Source organism: Saccopteryx leptura, chromosome 7, assembly GCF_036850995.1.
Source record: "Saccopteryx leptura isolate mSacLep1 chromosome 7, mSacLep1_pri_phased_curated, whole genome shotgun sequence".
Lineage (NCBI taxonomy): Eukaryota > Metazoa > Chordata > Mammalia > Chiroptera > Emballonuridae > Saccopteryx > Saccopteryx leptura.
Window position 1 is genome coordinate 92,377,649 of NC_089509.1, and position 20,392 is coordinate 92,398,040.

Genomic DNA, 20,392 nt, shown 5'->3' on the forward strand with positions numbered 1-20,392 from the left:
ACCCATGGGATCTCTTGAACATAATAAAACGGTAGATGTTTTATATCACTAAGTTTTGGGGTTGTTTGTTTACATAGTAAAAGGTAACCCAAACACCTCCTTCTCTTGTGTTAGTTGGGTAGATGGCGAGCCAGTTAAAGGCTGTATTTCCTAGCCTCTTTCTTGCAGGAGACTTATGTGGCCATAAGTCTTGCCTATGGAATGTGAGTGGAAACAATGCAATTTCCAAGCCATGTCAATAAAATGTTGTGCTTGTATACTTCTCCCTCTCCCACTTCTTGCTGGCTGAGACAGTGATAATTGAGCAGTTACCTAGAAGCCACACATATTGCAGTTGGCTGTCACAGATTAGATTCCCCGAGTAGCAGACTCAGCAGAGTTTAGAGTTCAGAAAATTTATTAAGGAGTTCCCCAGGGGTCAATACCTAAAGGGAGGGGAAGAAAGCACAAGAGGACAGAAGGAAAAGCAGAGCTGCAATGCAGACCCAATGACAGCCTCCGCCAACCCCACAGATCAGGGGTCCCGAAACTGCGGCCCCCTGAGGCCATTTATCCACCCCCGCCGCACTTCCGGAAGGGGCACCTCTTTCATTGGTGGTCAGTGAGAGGAGCATAGTTCCCATTGAAATACTGGTCAGTTTGTTGATTTAAGTTTACTTGTTCTTTATTTTATTTTATTTTATTTTTAAATTTTTTTTAAATTTTATTTATTCATTTTTAGAGAGGAGAGAGACAGAGAGGGAGAGAGAGGAGAGAGAGACAGAGAAAGAGAAGGGGGGAGGAGCTGGAAGCATCAACTCCCATATGTGCCTTGACCAGGCAAACCCAGGGTTTCGAACTGGCGACCTCAGCATTTCCAGGTCGACGCTTTATCCACTGCGCCACCACAGGTCAGGCTGTTCTTTATTTTAAATATTGTATTCCCGTTTTGTTTTTTTACTTTAATATAAGATATGTGCAGTGTGCATAGGGATTTGTTCATAGTTTTTTTTTATAGTCTGGCCCTCCAATGGTCTGAGGGACAGTGAACTGGCCCCCTGTGTAAAAAGTTTGGGGACCCCTGCCATAGATAGCTCAGGAGCTAAAACAGCCCTTCAGAATTGTCCCCCATTGGGTCTAGATGGCCTTTCTGCTCCCACATGGATCAGTCATTGGATATAGGTCACTCTGTCATATGCTTTTGTTAGGTTATAATTAATTGTATTAGTTATCTATTATTTTTTTTAAATTTTTTATTTATTCATTTTAGAGAGGAGAGGGAGAGACAGAGAGAGAGAGAGAGGAGACACAGAGAGAGAGAAGGGGGGAGGAGCTGGAAGCATCAACTCCCATATGTGCCTTGACCAGGCAAGCCCAGGGTTTTGAACCGGCGACCTCAGCATTTCCAGGTCGATGCTTTATCCACTGCGCCACCACAGGTCAGGCTAGTTATCTTTTATTGTATAACAAAATAACCCAAAACTTAGTGGCTAAAACCAGCATTTATGATCTTACAGTTTCTTTGTGTAAGGAATTCAGAAATGTATGTGGTTGCAGTTAAACTTTTGGCTGAGGCTTCAGTCATTTTAATTCAGTTGGGAACCAAAATATTTAGTTCACTCACATGGTTGCGGGTACCACAGGGGCCCTCTCCACAGGCTGCCTGAGTGTCCTCACAATGTGCTGGTGATCTGAAAGGGAGAGAATCAGAGAAGCCCAAGAGAGAGGCCAGTCTTTTGAAACCTAATCTCAGCAGTGATATCCCTGAATGAAATCAGTAAGGCCAGCCCAGCCTCAAGGAGAGGGGATTATATAAAGGGGAATCCCAGCTGGCAGGAGCAGGGGCAGGCTCAGAGGCTGCCCACCAAGCAAAGCATACTCACAATTTTGTATCCCATTTTTCAGTTTTCATCCATGTTTTGTTATGTCCTTCATTTAAACATTTTTAAAAATTATGAAAGCCACAGCCTGACCAGGCGGTGGCGCAGTGGATCGAGTGTCGGACTGGGACGCAGAGGACCCAGGTTTGAGACCCCGAGGTTGCCAGCTTGAGTGGGGGCTCATCTGGCTTGAGCAAGGGGTCACTTGGTCTGCTGTAGCCCCCTGGTCAAGGCACATATAAGAAAGCAATCAATGAGAAACTAAGGTGCCACAACAAAGAACTGATGCTTCTCATCTCTCTCCCTTCCCATCTGTCTGTCCGTATCTGTCCCTCTCTCTGTCACACACACAAAAAAAATTATGAAAGCCACATATTCTTGTAGAAACTTTCAAATGTCCACGTGATACAGGTGTAAAATCTTTAAAAAAATATTATTCCTCATACTAACTGAAGAACCCATAAGTATCCACAATTAATTTTTAATCTTCTGGATACTATACCTACATACCTACATACATACATACATACATATGGATAGATACATATTATTGTATATTTAATATTCTTAATATATCTTGGAGCTTTCTTTATCACCATATAGAGATCCAGGTCATTCTTTTAAACACCTGCATATTTCATTTCATGATGAAACTAAAAATGTTAAGCAGTCCCCTATTGATAGACTTCAAAATTTTTTATTTATCTGACATAAGATGCAAATGTACACTCTTGGCCATGTCTTTGCAAATTCATTCTGGCATATCTTTTTTTTTAATTTAGTAAGAGGAGGAGAGGCAGAGACAGACTCCCACCTGTGCCCCCACTGGCATCCTCCCAGCAAGCCCACTAGGGGCAACGTTCTGCCCATCTCGAGCCCTTGCTGTTGCAACCGGAGCTATCTTTTTTTTTTTAGTGCCTGAGGTGGAGGCCATGGAGTCATCCTCAATGCCTGGGGCCAACTTGCTCCAACTGAGCCATGGTTATGGAAGAAAAGAGAAAGAAGCAAGAAGCGGAGGGGTGTTGAAGCAGATGGGCACTTCTCCTGTGTACTTTGACAGGGAATCGAACCCGGGACTTCCACACACCGGGCTGATGCTCTACCACTACGCCAACTGGCCAGGGTTTTTTGTATTTTCTTTTATTTTTTTAGTGCACGCAAGAGAGACAGTGAGACGGAGACAGAGAGGGACAGATAAGGACAGATAGGGACAGGAAGGGAATAAGATGAGAAGCATCAATTCTTCGTTGTGTCACCTTAGTTGTTCATTGATTGCTTTCTCAATATGTACCCTGATGGAGGGGGGGGGGGCTCCAGCTGAGCCAGTGACCCCTTGCTCAAGCCAGCAACTTTTGGGTTCAAGGTATTGACCATGAGGGTCATGTCTATGATCCCACGCACAAGCCAGAAACCCCGCGCTCAAGCTGGTGAGCCCACACTCAAACCTTATGAGCCTGCATTTAAAGCTGGCAACCTCAGGGTTTCCAACCTGGGTCCTCTGCGTCCCAGGCCCACACTGTATCCACTGCCCCACCACATGGTCAGACCATTCTGGCATATCTTCAGAATAAATTTCTGGGAAGCGGAATTGCTGGTTCTAAAAAATACATTTAAAATTTTGATGAACATTGTAGTACATGAGTATGTCTGTTTCCTTAGATAACAGCTAACACTATTAGTAAATTTAAAAATTTTGTCAGGCCCAGTCATGGCCAACTCTGTATTATGTACATACCTGTATTAGATTGTTAGGACATTACTGTAATTGATGTTTACATACTTTTTATTACATGGTTAGCTTCTTGAGGGCACAAACTTAATCGCATTTCTCTTTGTAGTCCTAGTACTTAGTATCATATTTGACACACAGTAGCTACTCTGCAAATGTCTAATAAATTTCAGAGTTGAATTGAAGGCGGCTTTGAGAAGTCAGAAGGGCTGGTTCAAACCACAAAACCTGCCCCCAGGTTGCCCCTTATTCTCTCTGGCCTCCATTTCCACAATTATAAAATGCACGTGTAATACTGGATTTTTTTCTAGTCCTTTTCAGTTCCAAAAGTATATGCTTCTAAGAAGGAAGTTTGGCCTGACCAGGCAGTGGTGCAGTGGATAGAGCGTAGGACTGGGATGCGGAAGACCCAGGTTCGAGACCCTGAGGTCGCCAGCTTGAGCGCGGGCTCATCTGCTTTGAGCAAAGCTCACCAGCTTGGACCCAATGTCGCTGGGTTAGCAGGGGTTACTCGGTCTGCTGAAGGCCCACGGTCAAAGCACATATGAGAAAGCAATCAATGAACAACTAAGGTGTTGCAACAAAAAACTGATGATTGATGCTTCTCATCTCTCTCTGTTCCTATCTGTCTGTCCCTCTCTCTGACTCTCTCTCTCTGTCCCTGTAAAAAAAAAAAAAAAAAAGTTTGTTCATCTTACGATCTCGTTACATACCAAATTAAATATTATAAACTAATCACTAGCCTTAGACCATGCATTTGCCGTATTTTTCAATACCAATGTATTGTTTTTCAGTTTAAGTTATTTAAAAAATTTTATGATGTCAAAGATTTTGTAACTCAGTCATAGGTAAGTCAATCTTTAATCTTCAAAATTTTTTGGTGGTAAAAGAACGCAAGAAGCCCTGGCCGGTTGGCTCAGTGGTAGAGCGTCGGCCTGGCGTGCAGAGGTCCCGGGTTCGATTCCCGGCCAGGGCACACAAGAGAAGCACCCATCTGCTTCTCCACCCCTACCCCTCTCCTTCCTCTCTGTCTCTCTCTTCCCCTCCCGCAGTCGAGGCTCCATTGGAGCAAAGATGGCCCAGGCACTGGGGATGGCTCCTTGGCCTCTGTCCCAGGCGCTGGAGTGGCTCTGGTCGTGACAGAGCAAAGCCCCGGAGGGGCAGAGCATCGCCCCCTGGTGGGCAGAGCGTCGCCCCTGGTAGGCAGAGCGTCGCCCCTGGTGGGCGTGCCGGGTGGATCCCGGTCGGGCGCATGCAGGAGTCTGTCTGACTGTTTCTCCCCGTTTCTAGCTTCAGAAAAATACAAAACAAAAACAAAAACAAAAACCCCCACAAGAAAACACTTTAGCCTAACCAGGCTATGGTGCAATGGATAGAGCGTCGGACTGGGATGCTAAGGACCCAGGTTCGAGACCCCGAGGTCGCCTGCTTCAGTGTGGGCTCATCTGGTTTGAGCAAAATCTCACCAGCTTGGACCCAAGGTCGCTGATTTGAGCAAGGGGTTACTTGGTCTGCTGAAGGCCCGCGGTCAAGGCACATATGAGAAAGCAGTCAATGAATAACTAAGGTATCGCAATGCGCAATGAAAAACTAATGATTGATGCTTCTCATCTCTCTGTCCCTGTCTATCCCTCTCTCTGACTCTGTCTCTTAAAAAAAAGAGAAAACACTTTAAACAAAAGGTATTTGTTTCTGAGATCCTTGTTTTCTTAAAATTGACTTGAAGTCTAGGCAAGTTTTTTCATTAACATTTTGGTTTCTTGGGCTAAATTAAATAAGCAAACTACATAATTATTAAGATACTTAAAAATACTGGTTATTAAAATTGTTAGGGAATTATCAACTATATTCATCTTTTTATAAAATGTCACCATATATATGTACATGCACAATTCTTTGTTCCAACATTTGTATTTTTTCATGTCTACTTATTTCCCAAAATTGAGTCAATCACAGACATAGAATTTAGCTGTGCTAAAATAGGATTAGCCTTATAAAATGCCCTAAAAACTAGTCTGTCATACTTATGTATAGCATTAATTTATGCATGAACCATAATTTTCACAGCCACACCAGGTCTTTCGTAATGGAACTGGAATTAAGTTTACTGGTGACATTTAAACAGTAGTCACAAATGACAATGTTAATATTTGAAAAGAACCTCTTAGCACTGCTTTGGTTGCTGAGCTCTTTAGTTCCTCTCTCCTTGGGAGCTTGAACAGTGATGGGGCAATTTGTTTGGGCAGTAGTAAGGGTGACAGCTAATATTAGCCAAAGCTTTATATTGGCAAAAGAATCTACCTGTCCACTTTTATGCACATTGATAGTTCTAAACCTCCTTCACTAAACTTCCTATTACTAGTATATAGTTTTCCCTCTTCTGATAGTACCATTTATACTTTTGTGCTTTCTTTTAAGGATTAGACTCTTAACAGACTCAATAAATCTTACTTTGGTAAAAATTCCATCAAAATAAGCAGAATTCTGCATAATTAATTTTTACAGCCTTGGTGGATGGTCTGTAGTAACAGTATTTCATTGACTGGGTTGACCCTTGGACAAGTTATTTAGTTACTTTGAGCTTTAATAAAGGAAGGCTCTCCTTGAAAAAATACAACCTGGAGATTATATTAGGCATGACTTTCCCTTATAATCTATCAAACTGAGTTTATATCAGAAAAGCAGAAAATAAAATTATAAAACAAAAGGATTCTGAACATGGATCTTGAAAATATTTAATACAGCTTTAGATTATCTTCTAAATTAACTATAAAATTTGTACTTCCTTTTCTGACAAAAATTATGAAAGCTATTAGTTTGTCTTCTATCATTGGAATAACTTATTTAACATAATACTATTCATGGTGCTAATATAATGAATATGAAACATTAGTGAATACCTGCATTATATATCTCAAGACCTCCCTCATTTCCAAGGGTGTGCATATGTGTCATCTATTATCCAAAGAAAAATGTCACATAACCACCATGACATTATATAAACAGGTTCAAGAGAATACAGAAAAATGTTACCCATTAAGTTCAATACTAATTTTTAGAAGTAATAACCTATCGACTATATATAAATGGCAGGGAATTATGTGTAGCAGTTAAGAACAATGAATTTTAGAGTCAGAGAGAATAGGTTGAGTCTGACTTTTTTGCTGTGGCCTTGGACAAGCTACCTAATAGCCCTGGCTTCAGTTTCTTCATCAGTAAAATGAGATAATGCTACCCCACAGGGCTGGAGCAAGGACAAAACAATATAATACATGTAAAATCAGAATGCTTACTTAGTAATAGAAAAAGTTGAATAATCATTAGCTATCATTATTATAATTTTCCAAGATAAATTATGTGATATATTTTTTCTATGTACCCAGCCTGACAGAATGTGTAAATCTTTACTTCAGCACTAGAAAAGAGGGCCCTAATAGAAGCTCTGCTTATTTCATCATTTACAAACATAAATTATCTATAAACATAAACAAAAATTCCTATTTTACGGATTTTCTTTGTATTCATCACAAAGATTATCAATGCTTTTACATGAAAGAGCAGCTGTATACATATTTATTAAAGTATTTTATGTTTACACACAATACATAAATGTTTTTAGAACATCAAAGTTATTTGATGATTATAATATTGTGTTTAAATAAGCATGGAAGAACCTTAAATATTACATCATTCAGATTATTTTTAAAGAGATAAACCTCTAAGAGATCACTCCAACATAACTGTTCATTATGTATTTGTAGCCAAACTGGGTTCCTAACAGACGTTTCAGCATATGGATGGCTCCTCGACTGCCTGAGCACCCTCTGTGACAGCTTTCACACATTTGGCCATAGTCTGTGAAGCTCTGCTAATTGAATCTGAAAGATATTGAGAAAAGGTACATTTAGATAATACAACTTTAAAAAAACACATAGTAAAACTTTCTTGTTTCACATATTTAGGAACACAATAAAGGCTATATGAAACTATGCAATTATATGTAAATTTTGTGAGATCAACACGTCAGAAGGTAAGCCCTTATTAGCTAATGCTTTTAATAAGTACGCCTAGGTATGATTAAATAATTATATATAACCAAACAATAGACCAGTATGCAACCATTACACATATTATCAAAAAGTATTAAAAACATAGGAAAGCCTGACCAGGCGATGGCACAGTGGATAGAGCATCGGACTGGGATGCAGAGGACCCAGGTTCGAGACCCCGAGGTCCCCAGCTTGAGTGCGGACTCATCTGGTTTGAGCAAAGCTCACCAGCTTGGACCCAAGGTTGCTGGCTCGAGCAAGGGGTTACTTGGTCTGCTGAAGGCCCATGGTCAAGGCACATATGAGAAAGCAATCAATGAACAACTAAGGTGTCACAAGGCGCAACGAAAAACTAATGATTGATGCTTCTCATCTCTCTCTGTTCCTGTCTGTCTGTCCCTATCTATCCCTCTCTCTGACTCTCTCGCTGTCTCTGTAAAATAAATAAATAAATAAATAAATAAATAAATAAAATAGGAAAAATATGTACATGTATACTGTAATTGGAAAAAGGTCACAAAACAATGTGTGCTAAAATCTAATTAATTGTACATTATGGATGGATTTCATGATATGTGAATTATACTTCAATAGCTGTCAAAAAACCCAGAGTAACAGAATAATCTCAGGGTTTTTTGGTGTTTTGTTTTGTGTTGAAGAGAGAGACAGGAAGGGAGAGAGAAGCATCAACTCATAGTTGCCCTTTAGTCATTCATTGCTTCTCATACATGCCTTGATGGGCGGCTCCAGTTGAACTAGCAACCCCTTCTTCAAGCCAGCAACCTTGGACTCAAGCCAGTGATCATGGGATCATTTCAACAATTCCCTGTTAAAGCCGGCGACCCCACATTCAAGCTGGTGAGTTTGCACTCAAGCCCTCAAGCCAGTGCCTTGGGGTGTCAAACCAGGGACCTCAGTACGCCAGGTCAACACTGTCTACTGAGCCACCACTGGTCAGGGTGAATAATTTTGTTTTTTTTTGTTTTTTGGGGGTTTTTTTTGTATTTTTCTGAAGCTGGAAACAGGGAGAGACAGTCAGACAGACTCCCGCATGCGCCCGACCGGGATCCACCCGGCACGCCCACCAGGGGCCACACTCTGCCCACCAGGGGGCGATGCTCTGCCCCTCCTGGCGTCGCTTTGCAGCGACCAGAGCCACTCTAGCGCCTGGGGCAGAGGCCAAGGAGCCATCCCCAGCGCCCAGGCCATCTTTGCTCCAATGGAGCCTTGGCTGCGGGAGGGGAAGAGAGAGACAGAGAGGAAGGAGGGGGTGGGGGGTGGAGAAGCAAATGGTCGCTTCTCCTATGTGCCCTGGCCGGGAATCGAACCCGGGTCCCCTGCACGCCAGGCCGACGCTCTACCGCTGAGCCAACCGGCCAGGGCCGAATAATTTGTTTTTGTTAAAATAAATAATAGGCCCTGGCTGGGTGGCTCGGTTGGCTGCAGCAACATTCCAATATGCCAAGGCTGTGGGTTCAATCCCTGGTCAGGGCACATACAAGGGTCAATCAATGAATACACAAATAAGTGGGACAAGAAGTTGATGTTTCCTTCTCTCTCTCCCTTCTTCTCTCTAAAAACAATTTTTTAAAAAAGTTTAAATACATATGTATATATCACTGAATGATTAACCAAGATGTTATAAATAAATATAGTTATTTCTGGGTAGTGGGATTATAGTGAGTTTTCCTTGCTATTTTTAGTTTAGTTATATATTCTACAATGAACATAACTTTTATAAAATAGCTAAAAATCCTATTAAAAATAATCTTATGGCCCTGGCCGGTTGGCTCAGCGGTAGAGCGTCAGCCTGGTGTGTAGGAGTCCCGGGTTCGATTCCTGGCCAGGGCACACAGGAGAAGTGCCCATCTGCTTCTCCACCCCTCCCCCTCTCCTTCCTCTCTGTCTCTCTCTTCCCCTCCCGCAGCCGAGGCTCCACTGGAGCAAAGATGGCCCGGGCGCTGGGGATGGCTCTGTGGCCTCTGCCTCAAGCGCTAGAATGGCTCTGGATGCAACAGAGCGATGCCCTAGAGGGGCAGAGCATCGCCCCCTGGTGGGCATGCCAGGTGGATCCCAGTCGGGCGCGTGCGGGAATCTGTCTGACTGCCTCCCCCGTTTCCAGCTTCGGAAGAATGGGGGAAAAAAAAAATCTTAAATTTAAAATTGTACAAAACTTTTAAAATATACTCCTACCTCCTTTGGATGGAAAATTTCTAAAAATCATCTACCAACTATCTCATAACCTAGATGTTATATCAAGTGTTGTAAGATCTGCAGTAAACATGTTTCAGTTGGTCCGCATGCCTTAAAAACATTCCTAACTATTTACATCAGAAGCACCATTTAACATGTTTTACCACTAAGTGTTTTGATTCTTCTACTGTATTTCTCAGGAAACCTTTCACAGAAAAAGTCACCTAAATTGCTACATAGTGACTTTTACATACAATATTAAAATTTTATATTTTAAAATCTATTAACTTTTGTTGAATTTTCAAACTCTGCTCGCATTTCAGAAAAAGAAGTTATAGTAAAATCAGAAAATATTAATTTAAAATTTTTTTCAAAAATTAAAAATATCAAATACTACCACAAACAGGTTGAAATGCTAAATTAGGTGACCTTATTCCTTACAGCACTTCATAGTCAGTGGTCACGTTGACAATCGCATACCTGTCATGTAGAAGTCTTTGATTGTCAGCTGGGGTGGAACAAGGGGATCAGCAAGAAGTTGCTGGTTCACCAGCTGCAAAAGAGGAGTAAGAGGCTCACTAAAAGTATTAAAAACTACTACTGTTACACTAACGGATAAACTATTATGAAAACTGCATACCTTGGAAAGCTCACTTGCTTGCTGGAAATAATTAGCTCCTTCAACATCATCATATCGAACAAGATTAGGAGAGACTTCTTCCAATCTCTTCCTTACTTGATCCAGAGTATCATATGGAAGAGTTATACCTGCAATCTATAACATATCCGGTCCCAAAAATTGACAAAGAGCTTTAATACTTAAAATTTTCAAATAATACAGGTGTGCACAACAGTAGGTTTACAATTGTATGAAAAATAATACAGCCTGACCAGGCGGTGCGCAGTGGATAGAGTGTCGGACTGGGATGCGGAGGACCCAGGTTTGAAACCCCAAAGTCGCCAGCTTGAGCGCGAGCTCATCTGGTTTGAGCAAGGCTCACCAGCTTGAGCCCAAGGTTGCTGGCTTAAGGGGTCACTTGGTCTGCTGTGTTCCCCCCGTCAAGGCACATATAAGAAAGCAATTAATGAACAGCTAAGGTGCCGCAACAAAGAATTGATGCTTCTCATCTCTCTCACTTCCTGTCTGTCCCTATCTGTCCCTCTCTGTGTCACAAAAAAATCCCCCCAAAACCAGTAATTAATAAATAATACAAGAATAAACTCTGTTCTTTACTCACAGCTGTAAACTTACTTTTGCTCATCCCTATATGTATTTGCAACTATGGTAAATAAAGCAGTATGACTGAAAAATCCACTGGTATCCATTATTGTGTATAATAAGCAAGTGGTTAAGTGGAGAACACAACTGTCAAAAATTTTAATTCATAAACAGCTGTCAGGACATTGGTAACTTATTTTTAGAAAACAGACTGATTATGAAATAAATGATTAGAGATAATGCTATGCCAAACTTGAATGCTTCTGCTAACCTGTTATTGATCATATACCAAGTTTCCAGACAACCTCCTAGATCTTTTTACAGTAAAGAGTTAAAATATCAAAGGATTAAAATTAAAACACCAATGTCAAATCCCCATTTTTAAACACACTTTTTCTATACAGATTATTCAAATCATCTTTGCGTTTCAGACTTGTACCTTCCTTGACCTTTGAAAACCATTCTGACAAGCTAACATGTCAAACATCCCGTTGATCGCGTAACCAAGAACAAATACCTCTGAGAGGGCTCTTATAATTTTCCAGTCTTCTCTTGCCAAGCCGGGAGGTGTCACGGCTACTTTAGTCTGCTGAGCTCGACCCTCAGTATTGACGTAGGTAGCAGACTTCTCTGTGTAAGCAGCGCCTGGGAGAATAACATCAGCTATCGGAGCTCCGACATCACCATGATGTCCTGTGAAAAGATGGAAAACAGCAAACCACACTTTAGTAAAAAATTGTTAGGTACTATTATATGAACATAGTATATATCCTTTTTAAATATCATTTTTTAAATTATAAAAGTGCTTTAAAAATTTAAACAAATAGTACTGAAGTTTGGATTAAAAACTAAAGCCCACTTTGCCAACAATTCAACTTCCTTCCAAAAGAAAATTACTGTTAAGCATTTAATATGTATCTTCCCAGATTATTGTGTCCCAATATACAAATATGTATCACACACACACATATATAATGGGCAACTAGATGTTATTATTTCTCTTAATTACAAAGTGGAAATGCTCAAATGAACACTAGTGAAATTTTATAGAGAAGACAGAAATGATGGAGGAACAGAAAGTAAGACAGTAATAATAATGGAAAGGGTTTATAAGGAAAATTATAAAAAATAGTATACTGACTTACTCATTAACAGTTTAACAAGACTATTGGGAAAAAAAGAGACGAGTAAAATGAGAGAAAGTTATAGAACATATAAAGTTCAATCTCATTTGTGTACGCTTGTACATGCATATGAAAATGAACAAAACATGCATATCAAAACCATCCACCATTGTCTCTGGATAGGACTAGAAATAGAATGAGTTTATGCATTTTGGCTTAACTTTATCAAACCAAAGATACAAACTCTTATATAATGCTTTTTTGTGCCATGAAAAGTCTATTATAAATTTCTGGCATTCATGTGTAAAATAAAGTACAAAGCTATATAATACTTTTCTCTGTAAAATATCCAGGAGAAATCCAGACTCTATTTATTCCAGGGAAATTTAATTATATTTAAAATGAGTAAGAGTTCAAGGAAATGAGTCAAACATAAAAAACCCAAGGAGTTCTGCTAAATATAATTCATTAAAATCCTGTAATACAGGACTCATGATTTTTAACTTTTTACACTATTTCTTTGAAAAACTAAAATTTAATGTTATTTTCATTATATTTAAAAACCCCCATAATTTAACCACTCCTGTTACTTGGAACATTTAGATTTCTTCTAACTCTGTTATTAAATATTATCAAGTAATAATTCTTAATAACAATGTCAACTATGTAACAAATAAAACCTATAACTTGGTTTTAAAAAATACTGGGAGAGTGTGTGTAGGAAACTCCTGAATGGAAAATATTCAATCCACTAAATATATTGCTGTACAGTGTATACACAGTGTACTATTCTCTTCTGTTTCTGGTGTCACAGATGCTCCTTACCTTGATAAATAATGAAACAATCCTTTGGCAAATCCTGTCGAGTGATACAACCACCATCTGCTCCCAGGAGAAATAGCACTTTGGGAGGGTTCTTTCGAATTGCTTCCACCCCAGGTTTATAGCCAAGGTCTAAAGCAGCTACTTGACTTGCAATCCTGTGAAATTAGGGATTTTTAGCTATATGCAGTGTTTTTACTATAAAAAATTAAATGTGAGCCCTGGCCAGAGAGCTCAGTTGGTTGGAGTGTTGTCCTGACACGCCAGGGTTGCAGGAACATGCAAGAATCAAACAGTAGGTGCACAGATAGATGGGACAACAAATTGACATTTCTCTCTCTATAATCAATACAAATAAAAATTTAAAATAATTAAATGTGATGCCCAGTCTCTTTTCTATTCAAAGCTGTCAAAAACCTTCCCTTTACTTTTTACCCATTTAAAACAGATGTTAAAGCCAGAAACAGCAGTCCTTTACTATTTTAAGAATGGCAAACAAAGAAACAAGACATTGTCTTTCTTCATTAGATATTTAGTTAAACAATTCTGGAAACTTTCTGCCAATTGCAATTGTTTTAAGTTGATGCTTACTCAATATGGTCAAGTCATAAAACACATGATAAGCCTAACTAGGCGGTGGCGCAGTGAATAGAGCGTCGGACTGGGATGTGGAGGACCCAGGTTCAAGACCCCGAGGTCGCCAGCTTGAGTGCAGGCTCATCGGGTTTGAGCAAAAAAATAAAAAGCTCACCAGCTTGGACCCAAGGTTGCTGGCTTGAGCTAGGGGTTACTCAGTCTGCTGTAGCCCCCGGTCCAAGCACAAATGAGAAAGCAATCAATGAAGAACTAAAGTGACACATTGAAAAACTGATGATTGATGCTTCTCATCTCTCTCTATTCCTGTCTGTCTGTCCCTGTCTATCCCTCTCTCTGACTCTCTCTCTGTCTCTGTAAAAAAACAACAAAAAAACCACATGATAAGCCAAATAGTCAATTACAGAAAAATCAGGTGATTTAAAAAACAAAAGGGGTAAATTTAAACACCACTCAAAAAACTGTAATTCAGAGAAAACTATAATTAATACAATAGTGCAGGTCTTTATGAAAAAAAAAATTTTTTTCTGGGCACTGAGGATGGCTCTATGGCCTCTGCCGCAGGCGCTAGAATGGCTCTGGACGCAACAGAGCAATGCCCCAGATGAGCAGGGCATCGCCCCCTGGTGGGCGTGCGGGATGGATCCTGGTTGGTCTGTCTGACTGCCTCCCCGTTTCCAACTTCAGAAAAATACAAAAAAAAAAAAAAAAAAAAAAGAAGAGGTCTGGAATAATTATACTTTAAATAATTGGGAGTCTTTGGCCTAGTTTCCCATTGCTAACTTTCTTTCTAGAAATAGTAGCCGTTTTGAGGCTTTACACGTGTTGTCTACAAGACATTCATTTTAGCTTGAAAGACACACAGACTAAAAGTAAGAGATGGAAAAGATATTTCTTGAAAATGGAAACAAGTAAACATAAAAAGCTGGGATAGCAATACTTACACCAGACAAAATAGACTTTAAAATATATGCTATAACAAGAGATAAAGAAGGACGACTTACTATGTATCAATAGAAGGCTAACTGACTGGTCTTTTACATATTTATTAAGGGAGAGGGCAGATCAAACTAACTCCCACTACATGCTTCTGCTCTGTCAAACTCTCTGATGGAGCAACATCAAAAAAATACTTAAGGCCCTGGCCGGTTGGCTCAGTGGTAGAGCATTGGGCTGGCTTGTGGAAGTCCTGGGTTTGATTCCTGGCCAGGGCACACAGGAGAAGCGCCCATCTGTTTCTCTCCCCTCCCCCTTCTCCTTCCTCTCTGTCTCTCTCTTCCCCTCCTGTAGCCAAGGCTCCACTGGAGCAAAGTTGGCCTCAGGCACTGAGGATGGCTCCATGGGCTCCACCTCAGGCGCTAGAATGGCTCCAATCACAACGAAGCAACGGCCCAGATGGGCAGAGCATTACCCCCTGGTGGGCATGCCGGGTGGATCCTGGTCAGCACATGCAGGAGTCTGTCTGACTGCCTCCCTACTTCTCACTTCAGAAAAATACAAAAAAAAAAAAAAAAAATTAACAAAAATTTAACAAAAGAAGTGCAAGATTTGTATAACAAAAAGTACAAAACAACTTTGAAACATTAAATGGAAGACATCCTATTTTTATGGATTAGAAGATGCAACATTGTTAAGATGGTGATACTTCCCAAACTGTTCTCTAGATTCAAAGCAATCCCTATTAAAAATCATAGTGGGAATCCTCTGAGGAAACTTACCAGCTGATCCTAAAATTCATATGTAATACAAAAGACCCAGAATAACCAAACTTATCTTAAAAATAAAAAGCTGAAGGACTCATAGCTCCCCTCTCATCTCCTCTCCTGCCATGTATATAATATTTTTTTTCTTAATTTCCCTCATTCTAAGCCTTGAGTCTCTCTTTCTCTCTCTCAAAGATCCAGGCAGAGACTCACACTCACTTATGACAGAGCCCACCTCGTCTTGGAAAACAAACTGAGGAAATAAGTCTAAGTTTGCCTCTGGGAGAATGATCAGTACACAATAAAACTACAGGGCCCATTAACAGAATCTCTAAGAACTTGGTCCTGGACAGACAGCTCAGTTGCTAAGAGCGTCATTCCCATATGCCAAGGTTGTGGATTCAATCCCTCGTCAGGGCACATAAAAATCAACCAATGAATGCATAAATAAGTGGAACAACAAATCAATGTTTCTCTCTCTCCCTTCCTCTCCCTAAAATCAATCTTTTTCTAGTGTGTGTGTGTGTGAGAGAGAGAGAGAGAGAGAGAGAGAGAGAAGGGAAGGGAATAAAGACTAATGAGAAGCTTCAACTCGTAGTTGCATCACTTTAGTTGTTCAGCGACCTTGGGCTTCAAGCCAGTGACCTTTGGGCTCAAGCAAATGACCATGGGATCATTTCAATGATTCCATGCTCAAGCTGGCAACCCTGTGCTCAAGCTGGATGACCTCAGGGTCTCGAACCTGGGATCTCAGCATCACAGGTCAACATTCTATCCACTGTACCACCACCGGTCAGGAACTTAAAAGAAATTTTAAGATTTCCAAGAATTAGAAAATGTGCTTTACTCTGATATAGACTTACAACTTACTATAAGAAATAAAACGTTTTAAATTATGTTTTATGTTCTCAACAAGCATTAAAAGCTACATCCTCGACCTGGAAATGCTGAGGTCGCCGGTTCGAAACCCTGGGCTTGCCTGGTCAAGGCACATATGGGAGTTGATAAGCAGCTCCTCCCCCCTTCTTTCTCTCTGTCTCTCCTCTCTCTCTCTGTCTCTCCCTCTCCTCTCTAAAATGAATAAATAAAAAAAAACCACAAAAAAACCCCCAGGAGCTTTTCTAAAAAAAAAAAAAAAAAGCTACATCCTAATAAACCTCAGCAAGCTTTCATTAAAAAGGTATCTTGCCCTGGATGGTCAGCTCAGTTGGTTAGAGCATCATCCCAGTGTGCAAGATTGTGGGTTCGATCCCTGGTCAGAGCACATATAAACAACCAATGAATACATAAATAAGTGAACAAATTGATGTTTCTCTCACTCTCACCCTTCCTCTCTCTCTTAAAAAAACACACAAACTCAATCAATAAATTAAAATATTTAATTTAAAAAATAAAAAGGATATCTTGTGGTAAGAGTAAAATAAATAAAACAATAAGGTTAATAAATTTAAAAATAACAACAGTGAACAGTGTCAGTGCTCTGCAAAATGAAAACTCACAAAATGATAAAAGATAATTTAAGGAATTTTCTCTAAACACATAGAAAAAAAGCAGTGAGAAAAATTATGAAATTAAAAGTCAAAAGCCTGAAGGGGCAACCAATGCACAACAAATAGAAACTTCTGAATGAGAGCCCACAACAATGCAAAGCAATCCAGTTAAGGGGTATCTGAACTTAAAAGATAAAAAAAAATGTTTCAATTTGAAAAAGGGTATCAATGATATTTCCAGGCAAAGGTAATGACAAATGAGTGTGACTCTGTTATGTCCTAGGACAGGGATCAGGAACCTTTTTGGCTGAGAGAGCCATGAACGCCACATATTTTAAAATGTAATTTCGTGAGAGCCATACGACCCATGTACATTACGCATTATTCAATAAAAATTTGGTGCTGTCCCAGAGGACAGCTGTGACTGGCTCCAGCCACCTGCAACCATGCACATGAGCGGTAGGAAATGAACGGATTGTACATGAAAATGTTTTATATTTTTAACGTTATTTTTTTTATTAAAGATTTGTCTGCGAGCCAGATGCAGCCATCAAAAGAGTCACATCTGGCTCACGAGCCATAGGTTCCCGACCCCTGTCCTAGGAGAATGTTTTTTTTGGTCAGAGACAGAGTCAGAGAGAGGGACAGACAGGAAGGGAGAGAGATGAGAAGCATCAATTCATTGCGGCTCCCTAGTTCAGTGGTTCTAAAAGTGTGCACCCTAGAAGATTTACAGGTGCGCCCTACGGTATTCCAGAGAAATATGTGCCTGTTGGGGACCAAAAACCAACAGAGTTTTTGGAGTTTAGATTTTTGGGGGACAGAGGTGTGGGCAATTGGCTGTAAGCTGACAGTCTGCCCAACCCCCCATCTCACTTGCCTGATTAGGCTGCAAAAGACTGTTAAACTGTGGTGCTGGATTGTTTACACTACCCCCATGTTCCCCGGAAAGCAAGTTTCTTCTATCCTTTGTTTGGTGTAAAGTTAAGATTTGCTAATGGCCTCACTTTGCCCTATAATAAAACAAGATGTGGTTTTTGGGTGTGCTTTGTTCTTGCCAGCAGCAGTTACAAGGCCCTCCCGACCCCATATTTTCTTAATTCTGCCTATTTTCTTAATTCCGCACCATTCCCACTCATGACCTGGGATTACTAGCTATGGTGGTTCACGGCATGTACCCAGATATAAAAATAAATATATTGCCTGACCAGGTGGTGGCGCAGTGGATAGAGCGTCAGACTGGGATGCAGAAGACTCAGGTTCGAGACCCCGAGGTCACCAGCTTGAGTGTGGGCTCATTTGGTTTCTGCTAAAGCTCATCAGCTTGGACCGAAGGCTGCTGGCTCAAGCAAGGGGTTACTCGGTCTGCTGAAGGCCCACGGTCAAGGCACATATGAGAAAGCAATTAATGAACAACTAAGGTGTCACAATGAAAAACTAATGATTGATGGCCCTGGCTGGTTGGCTCAGTGGTAGAGCGTCGGCCTGGCGTGCAGAAGTCCCGGGTTCGATTCCCGGCCAGGGCACACAGGAGAAGCACCCATCTGCTTCTCCACCCCTCCCCCTCTCCTTCCTGTCTGTCTCTCTTTTCCCCTCCCAAAGCCGAGGCTCCATTGGAGCAAAGATGGCCAGGGCGCTGGGGATGGCTCCTTGGCCTCTACCCCAGGCGCTAGAGTGGCTCTGGTCGCAACAGAGCGACGCCCCAGAGGGGCAGAGCATCGCCCCCTGGTGGGCAGAGCGTCGCCCCCTGGTGGGCGTGCCGGGTGGATCCCGGTCGGGCGCATGCGGGAGTCTGTCTGTCTCTCCCCGTTTCTAGCTTCAGAAAAATACAAAAAAAAAAAGAATGAATGTGAACACTTTTAAATGTAAAAATGTTTGCTTGTTTTACTTAAAAAATTGTCTAGCCCCAATCCTTAAAAAAATAGAAGAATTTGAAATAAATACTTAAGGTAGAAAGGATTATGTGACATGGCAAAACTCATTCACTAATATACAATGGTACAACCTCTCTAAAACAAGTTGGAAATATGCAGTAAGAACCTCAAATGGCCTGACCAGGCAGTGGCGCAATGGAGAATGTCAGACCAGGACACAGAGGACCCAAGTTAGAAACCCCGAGGTCGCCGGCTTGAGTGCGGGCTCACCAGCTTGAGCCTGAGATTGTAGACATGGCCCTACCGTCTCTGGCTTGAAGCCCAAGGTTGCTGGCTTGAGCAAGGGGTCACTGGCTTGGCTGGAGCCCCCCAGTCGAGCCATATATGAAAAACCAATCAATGAACTAAAGTGTTGCAACTATGAGTTGATGTTTCTCATCTCTCTACCTTCCTATCTCTTGCTAAGAAAAAAAAAATGTACAAAGGAAATTAAAAACCAGACAAAAGTGCACAAAAATAGCAATAGTAATTATCTACAGATAGTGGAATAATTTTTATTTCGTACACTTTCTTCTCTTGAACTTTCTTAAACTTGCATTATTGATACAGACAACACAAAACTACTTCAGGTATCCTCTCAGGTTAGCTTTTCATCACATAATCAAAGACTTGTTTCCACTTTTGACACGTTATACTGATACAGATTTTTCAAGATTTTCTCAGCGTTTAATGCTATTTTGGATATTTTTAATCTTTTTTTTTTTTTTTTGTATTTTGCTGAATCTGGAAACGGGGAGAGACAGTCAGACAGACTCCCACATGCGCCCGACCGGGATCCACCCGGCACGCCCACCAGGGGCGACGCTCTGCCCACCAGGGGGCGATGCTCTGCCCCTCCGGGGCGTCGCTCTGTTGCGACCAGAGCCACTCTAGCGGCTGGGGCAGAGGCCAAGGAGCCATCCCCAGCGCCCGGGCCATCTTTGCTCCAATGGAGCCTTGGCTGCGGGAGGGGAAGAGAGAGACAGAGGAAGGGGGGGGGTGGAGAAGCAGATGGGTGCTTCTCCTATTTGCCCTGGCCAGGAATCGAACCCGGGTCCCCCGCACGCCAGGCCGACGCTCTACCGCTGAGCCAACCGGCCAGGGATATTTTGGATATTTTTAATATTATTTATTATCTTGGGTTTTTCTCACAAAGGAAATAAAGGTTCCTATTTCACAGCCACTACTGAGATAATGTTATTAAATATTAAGCTGTTTGTAAATCTAAATGTGACAATGTAATACACATATACACAAAATTACTTGAATTTTATATTATATAAAATACTCAACATACCTATGAAGGATATTCATAACCTTCCAGTCACCAGCAACACCACTACTCGTCCGAATCTTTTGAGCAATGGTGGAAACAGCTGCAAGAATTGCTGCCCCATCATTTCTTTGGAGTGCAGAACTGCCTAAAACCACCATAGGTTTTTTAGCTTCCTTTAGGACCTATAGAAAATAAAAATAAACAACCTTTTAATTAAAAAAAATGAAAAACTAAACAAACCAAATTTGCATTTACAATATGTTGTCTGCAAATTTTAGTCAGCCAACACATGGACAAACATACAGCCACATTGAATTGAAACATCTTGCCAATGTTACATGAGATGCTTAAATAAGTTCCAGATAAAACAGATTTTCTTAAAAGTAAAGCACTGGGAATCAAAATCCTAGCTGAATACCCT

General features: G+C 40.9%; 1 protein-coding gene across 2 annotated transcripts in view; it reads right to left on the minus strand.

Annotated features, from left to right (window-relative positions):
• Positions 1-6,298: 6,298 nt before the first annotated feature.
• NDUFS1 (NADH:ubiquinone oxidoreductase core subunit S1) overlaps positions 6,299-20,392 on the minus strand; it is a 35,116-nt gene continuing 21,022 nt past the window's right edge. For both annotated transcript variants that reach the window (XM_066346267.1, XM_066346268.1), the window contains 6 exons: positions 19,993-20,153; positions 12,999-13,153; positions 11,567-11,742; positions 10,471-10,605; positions 10,311-10,383; positions 6,299-7,466 (listed from right to left, as the gene is read on the minus strand). In XM_066346267.1, the coding sequence (XP_066202364.1) occupies positions 7,375-7,466; positions 10,311-10,383; positions 10,471-10,605; positions 11,567-11,742; positions 12,999-13,153; positions 19,993-20,153 (792 nt within the window). In that variant the 3' untranslated portion in view covers positions 6,299-7,374. The remainder of the gene's footprint in view (positions 7,467-10,310; positions 10,384-10,470; positions 10,606-11,566; positions 11,743-12,998; positions 13,154-19,992; positions 20,154-20,392) is intronic.